Below are 19642 nucleotides of genomic sequence, written 5' to 3'. Positions count from 1 at the left end.
GAACTGGCCAGCAAGCAAATGTTAAGGGGCAAATGTTAGTGTGTACTCAAAACCAGCTGGGAATTGAACTTTGATTCTGGATCCCTGTCCCAAGGGCCTGAATATTTTTTGGAATTTCCAGAGCAAAGTGAATAGGCCTTACTCGAGGTGTTCTGCCATCTCCAAGACTTCACACTTCAGGGGCAATCAGAAGCAGAGAGTCGTGACTTTATATATGTATTCTCTGAATTTTCTTCTGAAGTCCTTTATGTGGGTGCCTGTTACCTAACAAATGTGATGTCATTTTCTGGTGCTGGTAAACAACTGCATTGTGCTTCTTTGTTCAAAGAGGAATATTTTAGAATCTAGCATTACAAGTTGAGTTGTTCTCCAAAACATTAAAATGGTCTGACAGGTGACAGCATAGTAATGAATAAATTTCAATACGAATTTTCTTAAGTGTAGACCTAAGGAATAGGTATTATCCAAAAATATTAACTGGGTATGAGTTTAGGTATGCTGCAGTTATGACTTCTGTAATATGTTAACATAATGGATACTTGGAGAAAAGATTGGTTTGCTTTTTTTCCCTCTTTTTCTCCCAATTTGGTCCTCGTTGCTGTTGGAAATTATAATTCCTTAATTTCCCTTGTTTGCTGTCTAACTTACTGATGTTGCAAGTGTCTCCTTTACTGTCTCTTTCCTCCCTCTCCCCGCTACCCCCCCCAAAAATGTACAGGGAGTAATTTCAGTACTGCTAAGGATCTGACAGAAGAAATAAGATCATTAACATCTGAGAAGGAGGGACTGGAAGGACTTCTCAGTGAGCTACTGGTTTTGAGTGCCCAAAACATCTGGAAACTAGAGAGAATTAAAGATGACTACAACAGACTGAAGCAAGAACTTGAACAAGGAGAGATTGTCTTTGGTAAGTAGTTCACAGGCTTTTTCAGCTTTTGCTCTGTCACAGAGCAACTGGTTTTGACAAAACCATCATGCATTTACAAAACATTAAGTTCTGGCCGAGCTTTCTTCAGAAAACCTGAAATAAGCAATATGCTAGATAAGCTTTCTGCTGTTTCCTCTGGAGAAAAGTGTGTGTTCAGGGGGAGAGGTGATATTCTAGTAATATACTGATTTTTGAGATCTATCTTAGCTCAATTCTCAATACATTGTTTTCTAAATCCATCAGTGTTATAGTGATGATGATAGTGTGCATGAATTCACATGCAGAAAAACATTTGCAGTCTTTTATCTGCTCAAAGTAGGTGGTGTTGATTGTGACAACAGCAACCTATTTAGTAAATATTTGTTTGATAGCTTTGAATGAATGAGGTGTGATGGGTGCATGGTTCTGAAGTAATGAGTTATCATCTTAAATTTTTGCTTGAAGTGGGTTTAAACAACTTGCCAAATGCAGCTTACATACAAATGCACACAAGGGCAGTGTGCTGAGGTGGCACTGTCGTGATGGACCGGGGAAATTCTCTGCAGTTAGAATCATGGAGTCAACAAGGTTGGAAAAGATCTACAAGATCACCCAGTCCAACCATCCGCCTACCACCAATATAACCCAACTAAACCCTGTCTCTCTGCACGACATCTAAACGTTCCTTGAACACCTCCAGGGTCGATGACTCCACCACCTCCTTGGCAGCCCATTCCAGTGCCTAACCACTCTTTCAGAAAAGTAGTACTTCCTAATGTCCAGCCTGAATCTCCCCTGGCACAGCTTGAGTCCATTCCCCCTCAGGAAAGAGAAATTACTGGGAAAGCTGCTGACAAATTAACAAAATAGCAAAGCCAGTATTAGTCTTGGTTTATCCTATTTTCTACTATACCACCTCCTGAAGTTAGGCAAATAAAATGGACTTGTTGCTTGATTAAATGAAAAGGCTGAATAACAATTAATTGCAAATATAGTTACTATAGTTACCTGTAAACAGATAAGTTAAATATGAGAGCTGTTATGAAGCTTTCGAGATTTGAAATGTTTTTCCTTTTTCAGAATTTTATGAGCAGTGGGTTGGTTGAGAAAAGGAAGTGTCCCCATTTTTGAAGCACACATAGTCTCTTCTCAGGGAAGTGGACAGGCAGATCTCTCTTAGAAACAAAGCATTCATAAGCAACTGAATACATCCAGGACTGTACTTGTAAAAAGTATGGAAGAATACACACGCCCAACCAACCCCCTAGATTAGAACTTGTTTTCTTAGAAACTAAATCTCTGAAAATAAACAGTTTTTTGATCTTTTGATTCCAGAAAGTAGTGCGTAATTACCTAGGCCATATGATCCAAACCCACAAAAAACACATCATCTGATGTTTCCTCGTCACCTGAATTTGCAAGTCAGTTGAAGTGAGGAGGGTTCTGATATTCCAGTCTGTCCATTTTGTTTCTCCTTTGTTTCTAGGACAATTAAACCTCCTAGAATACATACTCATTTGTATTTTTCTTCAGCAGCATTTCTAACAAAACCTCTGCAAGAGTATTGCTGAAGTAACAGAATTGTTAGCAGTTCAGAGGCTCTGTTTTTTTTTTCCCTTTGCATTTGTGTAACTGTAATGAGGTTTCTTCTAGATATGACCTCTGCTGTCCTAAAATTTGTGAAAATAAATTGCAAAGCACTTCATGTTTACTGCTTGGATAGTTTTTTAATTTATTATAATTTTGTAGGCATAAAGAGAAATTTATTCCTACATAAAATAAACTCTACCAAGCACATAATTGTCAGAGATACATAAATTGAAATCTAAGATCTTCTCATTTTCTTGTCCCTGCCCTCCTTACATGTATTCTAAACTGTTCTCTTCTATATGGTATGGAAACACTTTTAGGTTTGAAATAGCTAGTATGAAATTGGTACCACCATGTTTAACTGAATAACAGCATTCTGATACGCTCAAGAAAATTGTGAACAGATTGTGTCTTAAAAATGACATCCACTTTTATGAACCAGTTGTTACTTTTTATGGTACTTCTATGTTTGGAGAATAAAGCATGAAAATTTGGAATAGGATTTTATTGCCATGGCATAATTAAAAGAAGAGATAGTACACTAAGATTGAGGAGGCTGTTGCTATAGCTGTTGCCCTCTCTGGTTTGATTGGATGCCACACAATACTGTCTATGGTGGCTCCATCATAGATGAGGAAGCCCATACCCTTATACGAGATACATTAGGGTGAAAAGAGAGCTGGCAAATGCTGAGTACAGAATTACAACACGTTGCTTTTCTACATGAGTTACACTCAATTTTGCTGTGATCTGCGGCATTTTCATTAGTATTTAAAAGAAATGGAGAAAATTGAGTTGGATTTCTCTGTGCTGTGAAAGGTGCAACTTGAGTGAGGGCTGGAGAACTTCTGCTGTGAAGAAAGGTTGAGGGAGCTGGACTTGTTTAGCTTGGAGAAAAGGAGAGTCAGGGAAGACCTTATTGCAGTCTTCCAGTACTTGAAGGGAGCTTACAAGCAGGAAGGGAATGGACATCTTACATAGTCTAGAAATGATAGGACAAGGGGGAATAGATTGAAACTGAAAGAGAGGAGATTTAGGTTAGGTGTTAGGCAGAAATTCTTTACTCAGAAGGTGGTGAAAGACATGAACAGGCTGCCCAGAGAAGCTGTGGATGCCCCATCCCTGGAGGCATTCAAGGCCAGGCTGGATGGGGTCCTGGGCAGCCTGATCTAGTGGATGGCAACCCTGCCCATGGCAGAAGTGTTGGAACCAGATGATCTTTAAGGTCCGCTCCAACCTAAGCCGTTCTGTGATTCTTGGTTAACTGGACTTCTATAGCTCTGAACCAAGCAGAGGAATCCTTACTCCATCCAAGAGTACTGTATGAGGGCATTACTGTCCCCTACCTTTTTTACTAGCTCTCTGCTCAGAATTTGTAGTCCCATTGAGGCAAAATTAACCATGCTCATGTAAGTAGCAAAAACAAGCAGGACTATCATGACTGAATGATTCTTGATACACGTTGAGATGTATCTGTGATCCCTTCTTGTGCAGAGTTGTGCTATGCTTTGACGCAGCTCAGCTCCTTATGAGATAGCTGCCTGGCTATAAGCTGAAAGTAGGTTACTGAAAGTAACACATGGAAAGTAGTTGTAGTCTCAGGATAGCAGCATGGTTGAGGTTGGAAAGGACTCTGGAGGCCATCTGGTCCAACCCCACTGCTCAAACAGGGCCACCTAGATCCATGTTACCAAAGACCATCTCTTAGTCTTCTGCTATTTGAAGGCTTCTGCATAGTGTAAATACATTACTGGTTTTTAACATCTTTTACTGTAGAAAAGAGACTCTTTGTTTTTCTCTTGAAAATGAAGTTAAGGTGACTCGATCTGTTGTCACTTCAGTCTTACTTTTCTCTTGTTTCCAGGCAATAATATTCTATTTACTCCCCTCTTTTGTTTTATGATGTCTTAAAACCTTCTGCACAGGTATTCCTACACATAGCTATTCCTGTGTCATTTGGCACTTGAGCTGTTATCTTTCATGCCTGTCAACTTCTTAAAACTTTTTTGAAATGTATTTTACTGAAGGTAAAACCACTTTGGGAAGAATTAGACAACAACAACAAAGTAAATGCTGAAATGTGTGTATGTTTGTCTTTCTACTGTGTATAAATTAGTCACCTGTTTTTTTTTACTTCATTAATAATTGTTGATTTCTCACAATAATGCAGATATAAGGAAGCAGACGTCAAGGGAAGAGACTTAATCACACAATAATCAGAGCTGGAATTTTAAATAGGACACATCATTAGCATGCTAATGAATTTTCTCACTTTTTGCCAGCTGCCCAAGTATAAAAGATATTGCAGATGTAGTGCAATGGCTTTCTGTGCTGAGAGCTGTCAGTGCTCCCTATAAAGGAGATTTGACAAAAATCCTTTCGTATTTTTAGAGATGCTCAAAAATGTATTTCCCATTAGACAATAGAAACATTAACAACTAACATATTGATTAGTATTTTAGAATGAATAGTACTGATTTGCCCTTTCTGTAGTAACTCTCTTCTGAGGGCATCAGAACACTTCTATAAATGGGATCAACTGTTTTTGCCATTTTACAGTTATGAAAGCCAGACCAACAGGAGTCATGACATTTTACCTGAAGTTGTGGTAAAACCAAGTTTATGACTGACACAGTAGTGAGTTGAATTAATCACTTGAAAGAAGAAGATTTGAAATTAAATGATGCTTTGTGTGAACTTAGTATTTTTCAGACTGTAGAAATTCCTGTAGCTTAAGACATGATGATTCTGATAAAATCACTGAAGCTCTTGATATTTGTTGTTAACCGGATCTGCCTTTTAAAGTCCAAAGATTCTGTTATGGCAAGGAAGATAATTGCTTTACAGCCCCAAACAGCCATAACCCTGTTGCAGTCAAGTGAAACATAATTACTTCCCTGTCTGGCAAACTGCTGGATTGCACATAAGTATCCTGGCTTGTGCTGATTGGCGTTTGTAACTCAGGACTGGAAATGAAACCTACCCTCTTTGTCTCAATTTCCTTCTTACCAGTACTGAAGGGCTTATTTGCTGAATTCCTTTTCTGGCTGCACTTAGCCAATTTTTCAGGGAAAGCATCTCCTGGTAAATAATGTATGTATTGTGCAAAACTGTATTTCGCAACCTAATTGCTAGGTTATGCTCACCAAGTCGTCTTACGTAGAATTTCTATACTGAATTAATTTATAGAGGAAATATAAAATAAAGGCTCTCATGCACATCATAATCGCTTTTCAATACCCCCCACTTTATTTTTAACCATTTTTTGGTAGATGATATTTTTGTTTTTACTGCTGAACTCTCACTGAGAGTTTTATTGTCTAAGATATTTCTTGTGTAAGTCTTAAAGCTCTTGCCAGCCTCCTTGTATGCTGTCTGACACTACATGGAAATGAACAGATATATTCATTCAATAGTAAATTGGTGGTAGAAGCGTTTCTTAGGAAGCTTTCTTTCACACTCAGTTTTTCTTAATCTTGCTCAATACGCACACTCTGCACACTTGCACAGGATATCTCAGTTTTAACTTCTGTAACAAAAGATAAACCATTAATTTCCATTTTTTGTATATGTTTATATAAAATGCACTATCAGACTTAGGAAGATAAGAATAAATTTAGTATATCTACTTGGAATGTACTGCAAAGAATATAAGAAATGGTCATAGCCCTTTTATAGCCATTGTTGAAGAAGCTGAATATTTGGCCATTATGCAGAATGCAATTTAATTAGTCTGAAACTTAATATCATGTGGACAGCAGAAACCACTGGCGATGCTGCTTAAAGTAATACTGGCTTTGCATACTGAAATATTTATGAAAAACAGGTTCTATGCTTCAGATACAAAAGCATAGGGTGTGAGTTACCAAACTATTAATGACTGTTTAATGCGAAGCGTTTCTATTGTTTTTTATAGCAATTTTTTATTCTGGCAGTTTCAATACTGAAAGTCTCAGAAGCACGTGCAATGTGCTTGCCAGTAGGAATTATTTTTTTCCAGTTTAAATGTTTGCTTTCAAAAATAATTGTTACACCAAAGTGTCCCTATTTTTGCTCACAGATGATTTTTAACACATTCTGAAAATGTCAAATGAGAATGGAAAATGTTATTAGACAACTTTTAATAGTTTGAAAACCTATTAATTCAGCAGCAGTCTATGCTGTGATGAAACTCATTCCATGTTTTGCGTTACTGATTTCTCAGGTGGTGTTTTTAGTATTTTTCTTCAGTAGTTTTTTCCATACCAAACAGGCTTTCAATATTGTTTCCACAGTTTGTCCTGCATCTGAATGATTATCTGAATCTAAACTGAAAAGATGAATCTTTTCATTGTTTCTGTTTAAATAAATCATTAAGGGGAAACCAGGCAGTGTGTAACAGATGGGCTTCCATGGTAAAGGAGATGATGTATATCCACTTCTAATTTGTTCAGGGTTGCTATCTTCCACGTGTCATAGCTATATGAAATGCTTGTTGTCATTCACATCAGCGGTGGAATGGAATGGCCAGTGGCTGTGGCCATCTCTCTCCAAGCAATGATCTTGTCAGAGTTAGGCAGCCTTCACTTGAGCTTTCACAGAAAGTGTAAAACTCTCAGTGTGGTGCAGGAAATGGTACTGGCAGTGCAGCTGGTACTGCCCTTTATTCTGGTCTGACATTCAGCTGATGCTCTGAGCAATCCGCATATAAAGCCAGGTTCGTATAACCAAAGGAAAAAAATGAACAAACAAAAAAATGAAAAACAAACACCGCTCTCTCTCCAGGGAAAAAAAAAAAAAAGAATAAGAGAACAAAAAAAGCAGCTCAACCTTACTGAGCTCTTTTTATATTGTCTTGGTCAAATGCAGCATGAGTAATTGCATTCTGCTCGTTGGTATTCTTTTTGCTGTTTCACTTGAAAAATTGGTATTTGTATATTTTGTTAGGCTTTTACTGTTGTGTATATTTTCGGCATTTAATTGATTGTGAGTGTGATTCTCATTTTCTTGTATCATCATTAAAGTACTTGTGATCTGTCAGATTAAGTGTAGCTACATTCTTCCTTTGGACTTAAAAGTCTAATAGCAGAGTCCTTGTTTCAAACTGTTATGAAACTTTAAGGGTCAAGTCAGAACTGACAGTTTTCATTCTATTTCAAGCTTTCACAAAATTTATATAAAATAAGTAAAAATGCAAATTGGTTTTTATTTGAATAAGATCTCTGAAAAAATATTTAAATAGTTTTAAAGTTTTTTTTGTTATGGAATTGCCTTTTTGATCAATGTTAAGTCTAGAATTTAGTAGCAGATAAAGAACTACATTCTGCTGGGCATTTCCTATAAGCAAAATGTAAAATATATTTTAAAATATATTTTTGTTTTATACGTTAATTTTTGTCAGAGTTGAAAAGATTGGAAACTAGTCTGCTTTAGCATATTTCTCTACCATGTATCTTGAGTCACTTGCAACTGTTAGTTGTAATTTTGATTATACAGATTAGCTTGTCTAACGGTGTTCATATAAGTATGTAAAGTACTTCATTATTTTCACTTAGAGGATAGGGGTTTAATTTACATAAATGCAGTGGAAGTATTACATTTAATCTGACTGTTCTATATACTTAAATGCAGAAAACATAAAAACTGTGTTCACGCAACTTGAACTGTCACAGTAGCTTGATTCAAAGCCCACTGGTATCCGCAGGAGCCTTTTGATCAGGCCATTTCTCTATTGAAGCTCAAAGGTTAGTGTCTCTTCTATTCCTTTCTTCTGAGATCTGATGATGTAAACTTCACTGAAATGTTTTATATACCCATGCAGTATTTTCTTTGTAGACAGCAATATGACCTGATTACATAACAGAAAAATTACTCCTGAAATGGCCCAGTATTGGTTCTGTGATCACAGAGAACCAGATTTAAGAAACAGAACATGTCTGAAGTTTTAAGCTGTCTGTCTTCACGACAAATTATCTTTAACTAGGATAAGTAGTAAAGATGACAAGGTTTTCCAAGTTGCAGTGTCACAGAAATTTAGAGTGGTTCGTTTGGAACCATGGAAGTGTAATTTGATGGTGAAAAGTGCTACTGAACAACCCTTTGCTATAATAGTTAGACATCCAAACTAACTAACTTTCAGTTTTGTGTCATTCAAAATACACACCTTAATGTGCTGCTGTGTGTGTCAGTAAGCGCAAAGTTCTGAGAACATGCCTGACAACTTGTTCTTTACATCTGAAATGCTGTTTCTAGCTATTGCTCAGAGCACTGTTCTTCTGGGTAATGACAAGTGGTTCCTGGTTTGCCATCTGTGTTCTAGATTACTACATTACTCCATTTCTTAATGTAGTTCTGCTTCACATGATTAAGCTGCATCAGAATAAATTTGAAGCAACACAGAAGAAGGATTTTGGAGTGATTTTGGTAGTATGTGTCACCAGATCTCATCAACTTCATTGGATTACAGTTCTGCAACTGTATATTCTGAAGCATTGGGCTCAGACTTGAATCTTCACAATTTGGTTTCTGTTTGTCTTGTTGTTTTGTTGTGGATATTGGCTGTGTGTTTGGTCAGGATGTGTTGGATGAGGTTACAGCCTGAGCCTTATGCCATTGGAGTTTGATCCTGAAATGCTGACAGGTTACAAGTATGAAGACAGTATCTGGCCAATTAAAAACCTGAAGGCTTCTTTATTTTAAGTTATGTTCATTTCAGTTTTGATTCTCAGTATCTTGCATCAGGGATCTGTTGTGTTTTCTTGCACTGTTGACATTGCTCACGTTATGTTAACATGACATGATATTTTCTGTTCCCAAAAATGTGCAAAGGGCTCTGTAGGATGTTTGGCATCTTTTGTGGTTTAACCCAGCAAGTAGCTAAGCATCACACAGTTGTTTGCTTCCCATGGGATGGGAGAGAGAATTGGGGTGAAAAAACAAATTAGAACTGAGGTGAGATAAAAGCTATTTACTAAGATAGAGAAGAGGAAGAGAATAATAATTATGACAACACGTATATATGAATGTGTATAACAAGTGATGTGCAAGCAATTGCTCACTGCTCCCCAATCGAAGCCCAGCTAGCCCCCAAGCAGTGGAAGAGAGAGAGATGAACTCCCAGCCCCCTTCAAAACTCCTTCCTCTTGATGTCTTACAGTATGGACCATCCCCTTGTCCAGTTTAAGTCAGCTGGCCTAGCTCTGTTCGCTCCCAACTCCTTGAGCGCTTTGCTGAGAACGGCCTTGGCTCCGTACAGAACTGCTTAGCAGCAACTATAAACATCAGCATCAGTGTTATCAGCATTGTTTTTCACCTAGAACCAAAACATAGCATCGTACCAGACACTCTGAAGAAAACAATTCCATCCCAGCTGAAACAAAGCCTCATTCATTTTCTTCTGAGCATGGATATAGAGATGGGTAGGATGTTTAAGGAATTGTGTCAGTTTGTTTCCAAGTAGCAGTTCAGTGAAATGAATATGAAAATAGTACAGCATTTTACATTCAGTTTATGTTTTGGATTTCTTTTTTTGCTGTAAGTGATAAAATGTTTTAAGTCATCTGAGATCACTGATGTGAAATTGATGGCCTGGAACAGGATTACACCATGGCAGAAAAAGAGAATTAAACTGTTGTTTACCTTTTTAGTTACAGATGCATTTTCAGGATATATTTTGATTCAAAATCTTGGCAAACTAATGTATTCTCACCCTAACGTTTTCATTCATGAGCATTCATAGTGTTCTTCGGATACAATGTACAAATCTGATCCCGTGCCTTCATGAATATATGCAATTTGTGCATAAATCTAAAGATTTATACCTGCTTACATTGGTGGTAAATTCATGTCAGTGACTAAATGAAAAGTTAGATAATTTCTGATACATTACATTTCATCTTTGTTTTGAAATAGACGCATTATTCAGGTACAGCATCTAAGAATATTAATATCTAAGTAAAAGAAGCCCCTGGGATGTCATTCCATTTGAATGGAATTCAAGGTGTCACTCTTATGAAATACATCTTTTTTCCAGTTTTTGTTCCTACTGATTGTCAGATAAAGATTGGTCTTTTCTGCTTCATTCTTTCTTGATGTTATGGTTTTAAGGTTTTCTTTGGGAGGTTTGCAAATACAGTAGTGAAAGTACAAGCTAAATGAAGGCTTCTGTAATTATGATATTCTAGAATGACATCATCCTTGTCTGACTTCTCACTTAATGCTCATGTGTTTAAAAAGAGTGAAATAACTGTCTGCTGTAGAGTGTTACTTGAATCACACAGGGTACCAAGCATGCCACAGAATTTATATACATAGATAAATAGAAATAAAACCAAAACTGGAGTGATAGAAAATATTCACTGAAAGATGGAGTGGGTCTGATTTTGATTAAAAGCAGAATGAAAACACTGGAATTGTAATCCTTTCCAGAATCCTGGTTTTGTCTCCAAAATTATTTTAATGCTGCATGCTTGTATTATTCTAAAGATTTTTTTACAGTAGAAAAACTTGCCCAATTCTTACCTTTTACCAAGGTATAGAAGAGATACAGAGCTTATTTGTTCTGAGTATTATTCCAAGGAGGAAATACATTTGTTTCTTGGTTTTATTTTTTTAAATTTACTTCTTTTAAATCCTAACTAATTACTCTGAGGTAATGTAAACCTTATTGCTCAGAGTAGAGCCCCATATCTCCTTTTCAGGAATTGAAATTTTTCATCCAAGAATTTTATTACTCCTTCTGTCCTTGAAGATGTAACCTGGAGTAAAAGAGAGAAAAGCAAAGAATTGCTAATGCCTGGAGCCAGGAGATGTAGAGCTGGAGTTCTGCATCCATCAGTTTGATTTCTGTTTTCCTGGCGCAGGAACAGAGTGTGCTTGCTCATGTTTCAATTGGTTTCTACCATAGTTCCATGATAAAGAGTGGAGGTAATGACTGCGCTTTTGCCATGGCATTGTGAAGTCTGTGGTCCATGGGCTCAGTGCTTAAGCACAGGAGGTTATGGTAGCAGCTTGTAGTACAAGACTAGGAATTTTGTCACCTCTAATTGCACAGAACCTGTGATGCATGCACAGGGGATACTGCAGCAAGTAGTATTACTTCTGATTACCTGCCAAGTTGCAGCTAATAGACTGAGAATACAGAAACCAGTTAATTCTTCATATAAGAAACATATCTAACTGGATATTCTAAAGAATTTATTTTTTTTCCTGTTGTGTTCAAACTCTGCTTAATTTCTTTATACAAAAATATTATTGTAGGTGGAATGTAATTAAAACTTCAAATGAAGCTAACTAAAAAGAATATTCAGTCATCATATTTGCAAAAGATATGTTCGGTTTGATGTGCATGTTGAAGGCTTGGGTAAAGATAAACAGTGTTTGCCAGGCTGCATAAGATTAAACAGTTCATTACCTGTTCGAATTATCAGCTGGAAGACATATTGTATAATTTGGACTACAACCTCTACATGCTTTTGCCTGGATTATACCTCTTATCATGTGAGGTGCACTGAAATATAATTATTATGAGCTGTAAATGACAGGCTGAATATATATGTATTTTTGTGCAGATAATCCTATAACTAGATTAAAAGTACTAGTAATGTTTTCTCTGCTATTATTTTTCCCCCCAGTTGTTGTATTTTAAATCATTGTGCAGGAAAAAAGTTATCTATGTTCAATGCCAATGAAATTCTGATACAACTGATATCAGTAGGAGGTTTGACTCCAGTTTCAGTAGAGCTGAGTGTTTTACTTCTGGCATTCTGCTATATCAGAATTTATAGCATACGTTTGTGATCTGAGCTGCCTGGATGCAAGTTCTTTTTCTGTCCATGTAAGGAAAAAAAAAAGCAGAACACAATCAGAAAGTATTTTAATTAGAAAATATTTCAGTTTGGTATGAAATGATAATATGTTTTGCAGTTGGAAGGCCTCTCCTATTGAAGAAACTTGTTTTATTTTGTAGTTTTTAAGCTAAAAGATAATTATTTTCTTTTAAATCAGTGAACTTAGAGCCTCTTGATTCTCACAAATAATTATTTCAGGATATAGCTTCTCTAGATCTCTGTGACTTTCTGAATGCCTTAAACAGCTCTCGGTTATAGAATGAAGTCAGTAGATTCAAAAATTGAAGAGAATTTGTAGAGGAGTCATGGGAGATTAAAGGCTTGGGAAACAGCTCAAAGTGCTCAGCGTGTCTATTCAGTTTAATAAACAGAAGGCTGAGATCATTTGATGGAAGTCTGCAACTGCCTACTCGAAGTTGTTAGTGGGAAGATCTTTATGACAATAGACAAAAATTCAAGTGATCACTTCTGATGGCTAGCAATTGGAGCTGACAACTTCAGTTTAAAACGAGTCCTTCATCTTTTAACAGAGAACAATTAGCTTGTCAGAGTTCATCAAAGATTGTTGTAAATTTCCAAACTGTTCTTTTTAAATACCTAATTCTAACTGGATTAATTCAGAGTAATCTTACATCCCATGTTTTGTAGATAGCCAGCATAGGTGAATACAACAAGCTCTATTAAACTTGCATTCTGGAATGATTGTATTATCAGTATAATGATAACTGGAGAAGCTATTCCTATTTTGAGATTTTTCAAGATGAATGATACCCAGTGCAGGATGCTAATGTTTTCTATCATTGTTATAATTCACTGTATTCTGCAGGAACTTCTTTTTCTTCTCCGTTTTTTCTTTCATTTTTAATTTACTGACTTCTGCTGGTTTTTTTTTCAATCTTTGCATGGTTTTTTTTCTTGTCTGGCTTGCACTGTATGGAATTGTTTTTGTATGATTCAATAATTCATTGAAGTCCAGTTCATCTGAGCTCCTAATCGCACAGAACACAATTTCACACCTTTTCCAGAGCAATGCACAATTCCCCAAGATCACAGTCTCCATCTCTCTCTACCTGAGTTATTTATTCTTAAAAGAAGCTGCCATGTCCAAGTCTTCTCTGACTTGTTTAATTCCTCAAAGGCACAGTGTGTAGGTGTTATCTCATTCTTATGCTGCTTGCATTTTGCCTCTCATGGTAACCCCTGCTGAGGTCACTTATGTAGTGTATGAGTGGATTGGTTAGGGAAATGGAGACTGCAGGAAAACACAGAGCACTCTAAAAGTGCATAACGTTTTACAAGCTGTCTGCCTGACCTTGAAAACCAGTGTTTGCTGGTCTAAATGGAAGATGTAATCACAGTTCTGCAGAATAAAGTATGAGGGCACCAATATCTTTTCCTGTGTTATAATACTTTGTCACAACTCTAAAATGCTGAACTGTTAGTTCTGCTTCCATAGGATCCCCTGAAGTAGGGTACCAGGCATCCTTTAATCCTTTATACCTTCTCAAGAAATATAAAGTAGTAAGAAATTCTGTATCTTCTAAAACTCTTTTGGGTTTTGGGAATTGTTCTGGAAGTTCCAACCCCCCAGAGTCTGTCATCTTCAGGATTCCTGTGTTTATTTTGTACTCTCTTTCTAAGCTTTCTGTGAAACATGTATTTTAATACCCTAACTTTAATAAATGCTATGCATCTTCTCAGCAGAAAAAAAAAAAAAGTTTAGCCTCTAAAACCTTAGTGTTGTTTACAATTTATTTATTTTTCTTAATTGTTCTTTTCATCTTATTTGTATGTTCACTTTCATTGTAATCCTTTGTTACTTCATAGTCCAGTTGACACATACAGTTCCTTTTATGATCATTATTATTTTTCTTTCCTCTTTGCTTTGTACCTTTTGCATTTTCTGTAATCTCTCTATATGTATCTTGCTTCTGCAAATCAGTTCTCTTATTTCTGATAGTTATTTTCTTCCTGCTGCAAATGGCTCCTGAAGTAAGAAGCATGGACAAGATTTTGCTTCTAACTTCATTGTCTCTTCTGTTTATTATTTTTTCTCATTATTTTCCCCAGTTCTGAGCTTTCCACATCTGATGCCTAATATTATTGTTATTTTTTTAAGAAAACAAAGCAAGCTGCTTCCTTGTTGCAATCCATGTCCAGTGAACTTGAGTTACAGAAAGATTCTTCATTCAACTTGCATGATTTATGAACTTGCTAATTAGTCTACAAATAGCACTAAAAATGATCCATGTTTGATGATAAGTAGCCTACAAGTGTAATGTAAGAGAATAAGCCAAGTGGGCAGATACTTCTGCGGCTTTCTTCTGTGTGCGTGCATTCTTTTTATCCCACTAAATTTCTTTAGATTGTATTTTACTCTTTGTGCAGTGTAAACCAGCAGGGATTAACCTGCAGAATTTCCCTCACCTCTCTCATCAGCAATGCATCTGAAGTTGTCATGGTGGAAAGAGACACATCTCTGTTCTGCTGGTAGGCAAGTTGAGCAGAGTTTTATACTGCCAGGTCTTTTCCCTGTCCCAGAGTTAGAATAATACTCTGTTGAAGTGCCTTTACTTATTATATTGCTTTCCCATTCTACAGGGTGATTTGCTCTTGCAAGCAAAAACTGGACTAGAGACAACCCAGTGTAATTCTTGGGTGAACATACTCTGTTGTATGGTTTCCTTATCATGAACCTGCTTGTTTCCTTACCTCGCTTATTACCCCTGTTCAGTGTGGTGTTCAAAGCATTCGTGGCTGAGTAGCTCTGCCATAGTTGTATTATCACACATTACAAACTTGTTTCTTTCAGCAGTGTTTTCCAAGTTGCCATCTGTTCTTTCAGTTGTGTATTAGAAAAAGGACCACATTGGGCTGTGATGAAGTACTAAGCTCTCAAGTTGCAATGTGATGATCCCACAGAGGAGTATTTCTGCTGTGTTAAGTACCAGCAAGCTTGGGCTGGCTTGATATGGAATTATTCTGTCTTTCTCTTTCTTTATTCCGTCTGTGTTGTTTTGCTACTGAACAACAAGGTTGGTGATTAACTTGTATACCCAAGTTGTTTCTGGAAATTACATTAGCTGTGAAGATGAAAAAGGCAAGGAGATGTGTTTCTGGAAACAACCTACTTAAAACAATTGCTCAATGAAGAACAGAGAGATTTAGGAAATAGAGATTCTTCAGGGAACAGTCTGAGTATTGACTACTTACTGTTATAAAGTAGGTAAAAAGAACATTAATAGAAGAATTTCTGCCCAGGAATAACCGTATAAGAAGCTGCGTAGAAAAAGTTATCTGAATCTAACAGTCTAAGGTCACTAGCACAGGCAAAACTCATTTACCTTTTGTTCCCCACTTGTATTGTAGATTATTGGTTTCTTCACCCATTATTTTCATCATTTTGGCTCACTATGTGCAAGTGACAGCACACTCTTTAACTCTTCCCATCTTTGGCAAGGCTCCCTCCATGTACTGTCAGTCTGTATGTAGGTTTGGATAAGGCATTCTTTTAACTAGAGATTAATCCACCATCATTTATTTTATTAGACTGAAATACATTCTTGCTTCCCCCTTTGCTGTGAGTTATTGCTTCAACAATCACAGGAAAATCTGATTTACTGTAAGCAGTTATAACAGCAGAGTAAGTATGTGGGCTGTAAATTGCTCGGAAAACAGGTGCAATTTGCTAGAAGAGGGAAAGTAACATTAAGTTAAACTGTTGTAGCATGCAGTGGAGACTGTATCATCAGCTATGGCAGCTTAACTAAGTATCACAAGAAGCCTTGTGCTAGTTCTTCCATTGCCACTTACAGTGCGCCTGCCTGTTGGATATTTTAGATTGATCTCAGCTTCCCGAAGCAGTGGTCTTCATTAACAGAGAGCACTGATGAGATGCTTCCCTGTCCTGGCAAGGTATGATACAGGCCCAGGTTCAATGTAACTGCAGTAAATCAGTCCAATAAAGAAGAAAAAGGAAGGGGTTGATTCTCCGTTCCTGAGAGGGCAGTTGTGATTTGGCTGCTGCCAATAATTTATTTTTCATTTTGTCTAATAAACCGGAAAATTGAAGGGAAAAAAATAATACTTTGAAATAGTTTAGTGGTCTATGAGAAGGAGAAAAGGATTCTCACCAAAATCAAGAAGACATTTGAAGAAGGGATTGTAGTTTAGAAGAAACTCTTCAGGTTAAGTAACCAAGTGAATGTATTTATTTATTCTTAATGAAGAGGTAGAAGCTCAGTGATCTCGTGGCTAAGGCGCTATCTTAGTGTGAAGGCCTCGCTCATCTGGGTCCGCTGGCCTGCAGGGCAGGGACAAGGCTGGGTGGGTGGTCCCTCTTCTCTGGAACATAGCGTTCAGCAGGAGGAAGTTGAACATGCTCTGGAGAAGGGGCTGTGCTATCACCTCTGTGTTCTGATGACCATTCTTGGGCTTTCTTTACTAGAAGTTATAAAACTCATCTCACTTTATCACTCACTGCTTTTCCTAGCACAATCTGTCTCTGGAGCCATGGGAAGTGTAATTATGCAATTTATATGATTTATCACTTGCACTGAGCAGCCACTCTACACTGCAGTTTCCATTACTTCTGAATTGGATCAATCTAAAAGTTTAATGTTCTCACAAATATCACATAAATATAATTACAGGTAGGATAACAGCATTGGGCAGTCTCATTTGGAAAAGAATTGTTTTCAATAAAAGGTATTTTCAAGAATGATCTAATTTAGAGAAAAGCCTCATGGTCACTGAATTTTGTTTGGTGTGGGCTAAAGAGTCACTATTTTTGTACACAAGAGAGATGCCTTACTGGTCAGTTTTACAACATGAGAGGCAATCTCTGTCATCATTAAGGCAGCAAATGTCATATCTAGCACTAAAAAAGCCTTTTTAACATTATGTATTTTCTGCATAATACCCTTTATGCTGCCTCTAAGTGTTCCTTTTTGACCTTGTTGAAGGGCTGCAATTAATCTGCAATTAAAGTAATGACAGCCTTCAGAGGCTGGGGGGCTCCTTTGCCGTCCTCACAGCACGAGAGGGCGATGTTGTCACGACAGACACGGCTGCCCGGGGCCAGCGGGACAGCCTATAAAGGAGCGTCTTTGCACAACCTTATTTAGGCTCTGCGTCAACAGAATTGATACCAGCACAGTGGGGGCTAGAATAAGATAGATCAACACAATTCTGCTATTTTTTTTAATAGCAACGCATCCTCCTAAAGCCTAATTTAAGATTGTTTGTCTTGGTTTTGAATTACACTTTGTTCTGTCTGGGTTGTTCTAGAATACCCATCTTGCTATAATATTCCAGATGGCTGTCGTCTTAACAACAGATAAGAATTATGAATGGCAATAGGGGATATTTTATCAAAATCCACTTCTTTATCTTTCATTACTTATTCATATTCTATTATACCCTAGTGCAGCATTCAAAACACGTGAGATTTTAACAGGGCAAAAAATAACCATTTAAAATTAGGATATTATGTCAGCCCCTTTTCTGATGGTAAATTTTTAAAGGAATAGTGCAATGTGAAAGACCTGCAGCTATTACATGTGGAGGAGGATGCCTCCTGAACCCAGTGTCATTCAGGTTCTTTATGGGCTAAGAGTTAATTCCAAAAGAGGAAAAGACCAGCTGATACAATTCAATGGGTAAATGTCATGAGTAAGTATGTGCTCAGAGACTTCATGTGTACTGCTAAAATGATAGGTCTCTGAATCTTGTTAATCACACTAATAATAATCTCTTAAAATGGTCATTGGAGTTACACACAGGGCATTAACACATTTGTATTTCGTTCTACTTCTACTGCTGCATAACAGGATAATGATATTCTGCATTTCCTTTACAACTGTTCAAAAAGAGTACTACTAAGATGGAGTACAGAATGCGTAATAGGAAAAAAGTTGTAAAACTTCTGCTAAGTCTTTTGGTTTGTTGGAGCATCACAGAATGTTTTGATGAGGCGTCTGATTTCTGACTAACATTTTCTAAAGCAAAAGATGCAAAACAGATGGCAAATACAGGGGGTTGGGAAGTGAGATATTCTTGAACAGGTCCGTGCTTGACTTGTTTCAGAGTGATCTTGGACGCTAATCTCTTCACAGAATGGAGTGGTGGAGGAGTAGCGAGGTCATACTGAGTCCCTGACCCACCTCACCTGTGAACCAGAGTTCATGGGGTGGATGGGGCCATGTTCTTACTTCTTTGCTTAAAAACAGACGCTTTGAGAGAATTATGTTTCTCCAGACCAGATAAGTCTGGGCATTGTCTGACCAAACATCAGAATGCTTCTCTGAAACTGATTTATTGTCCATGGCCAATACTGGAGATGCTGCAAAATGTAATGAAGCCAAATTTTAAAATGTATGTATGTATGGCAATGAGTTGATTGGGCTGCTGCATAATTTTTATTTTTTTCATAGTAGATGAAACTTCTCAAATGTCAGCAGAGGGAAGAAACAAAGGAGTGCATTGATAGTGCTGTAGTTTTTTTCTTTCTGTGTAGCCATTGTCTACACAAAACTATGCTGAGTTTTACCAGTAGAGATAGGAAAGTGGAAATGCTGTTTTCTTTTGCTTGTAAGATTTGAACTTGTGTAAGAGTTTATTTGGACTGTCATAACTATGCTTAGTTTCAGGAGGACAACTGGATGCTTGAAGTAACTGATAGCAAAAGGTGCAAGCCCTTCTCTACCTTGGTTTCTGTTTTGCTCTGGGATACATCTGCTCGTGAAAAGATTTTGGAGTTGTTGATAGTCCATATAAAATGAATTATTGATTGATGTTCATTTTCCTAAGAGCAGAAATAGATACTGCAGCAGTTCAACATATCTAATGATCTTTTATACCTTGATGGAAATAGCACATGAGAACTAGTACTGCTTTATAAGTGCGGTACTTGAATTCTCTCTTAGGCTTATCTGCAAGCTGGGATTTAATTTCATTGGAATAGTGAAACACAAGGGGGTAGGTTTTAATGGTGAGAACTAATGCTCATGTCTGGGTGTGTACATGGGAGATTTTGACTTCTGTGTTACATTTAGCGTTTTGTAGTCTGTTAAGGTGACGTGCACTGTTAATGATTTTAATAGTCCCCAAGTATCTGTCTCTTGATTACTTAAATACAAACTTTTGATTTTAGGATCTGTGTTACAAATGCAGTCGTAGTTTTCATGAGCGTTACTGATATCTCGATATGTGTATGTAGTAAGACCTGCTGATATAATGTCAAACTCGTATCTGTAAGACTTAATACATTGTCCACCAGTTTAAACTAGAACTCAGTGACAGTGGGGTAGAAATATTA

General features: G+C 37.1%; 1 protein-coding gene across 1 annotated transcript in view; it reads left to right on the top strand.

Annotated features, from left to right (window-relative positions):
* DISC1 (disrupted in schizophrenia 1) overlaps positions 1-19642 on the top strand; it is a 191150-nt gene that overhangs the window by 92086 nt on the left and 79422 nt on the right. The window contains exon 9 of the mRNA XM_021390509.1: positions 719-907. Within this exon, the coding sequence (XP_021246184.1) occupies positions 719-907 (189 nt within the window). The remainder of the gene's footprint in view (positions 1-718; positions 908-19642) is intronic.

The sequence above is a fragment of the Numida meleagris genome, chromosome 3 (assembly GCF_002078875.1).
Source record: "Numida meleagris isolate 19003 breed g44 Domestic line chromosome 3, NumMel1.0, whole genome shotgun sequence".
Lineage (NCBI taxonomy): Eukaryota > Metazoa > Chordata > Aves > Galliformes > Numididae > Numida > Numida meleagris.
Note: the sequence above shows the minus strand (reverse complement) of the source record. Positions and strands in the feature narration are given on the sequence as shown.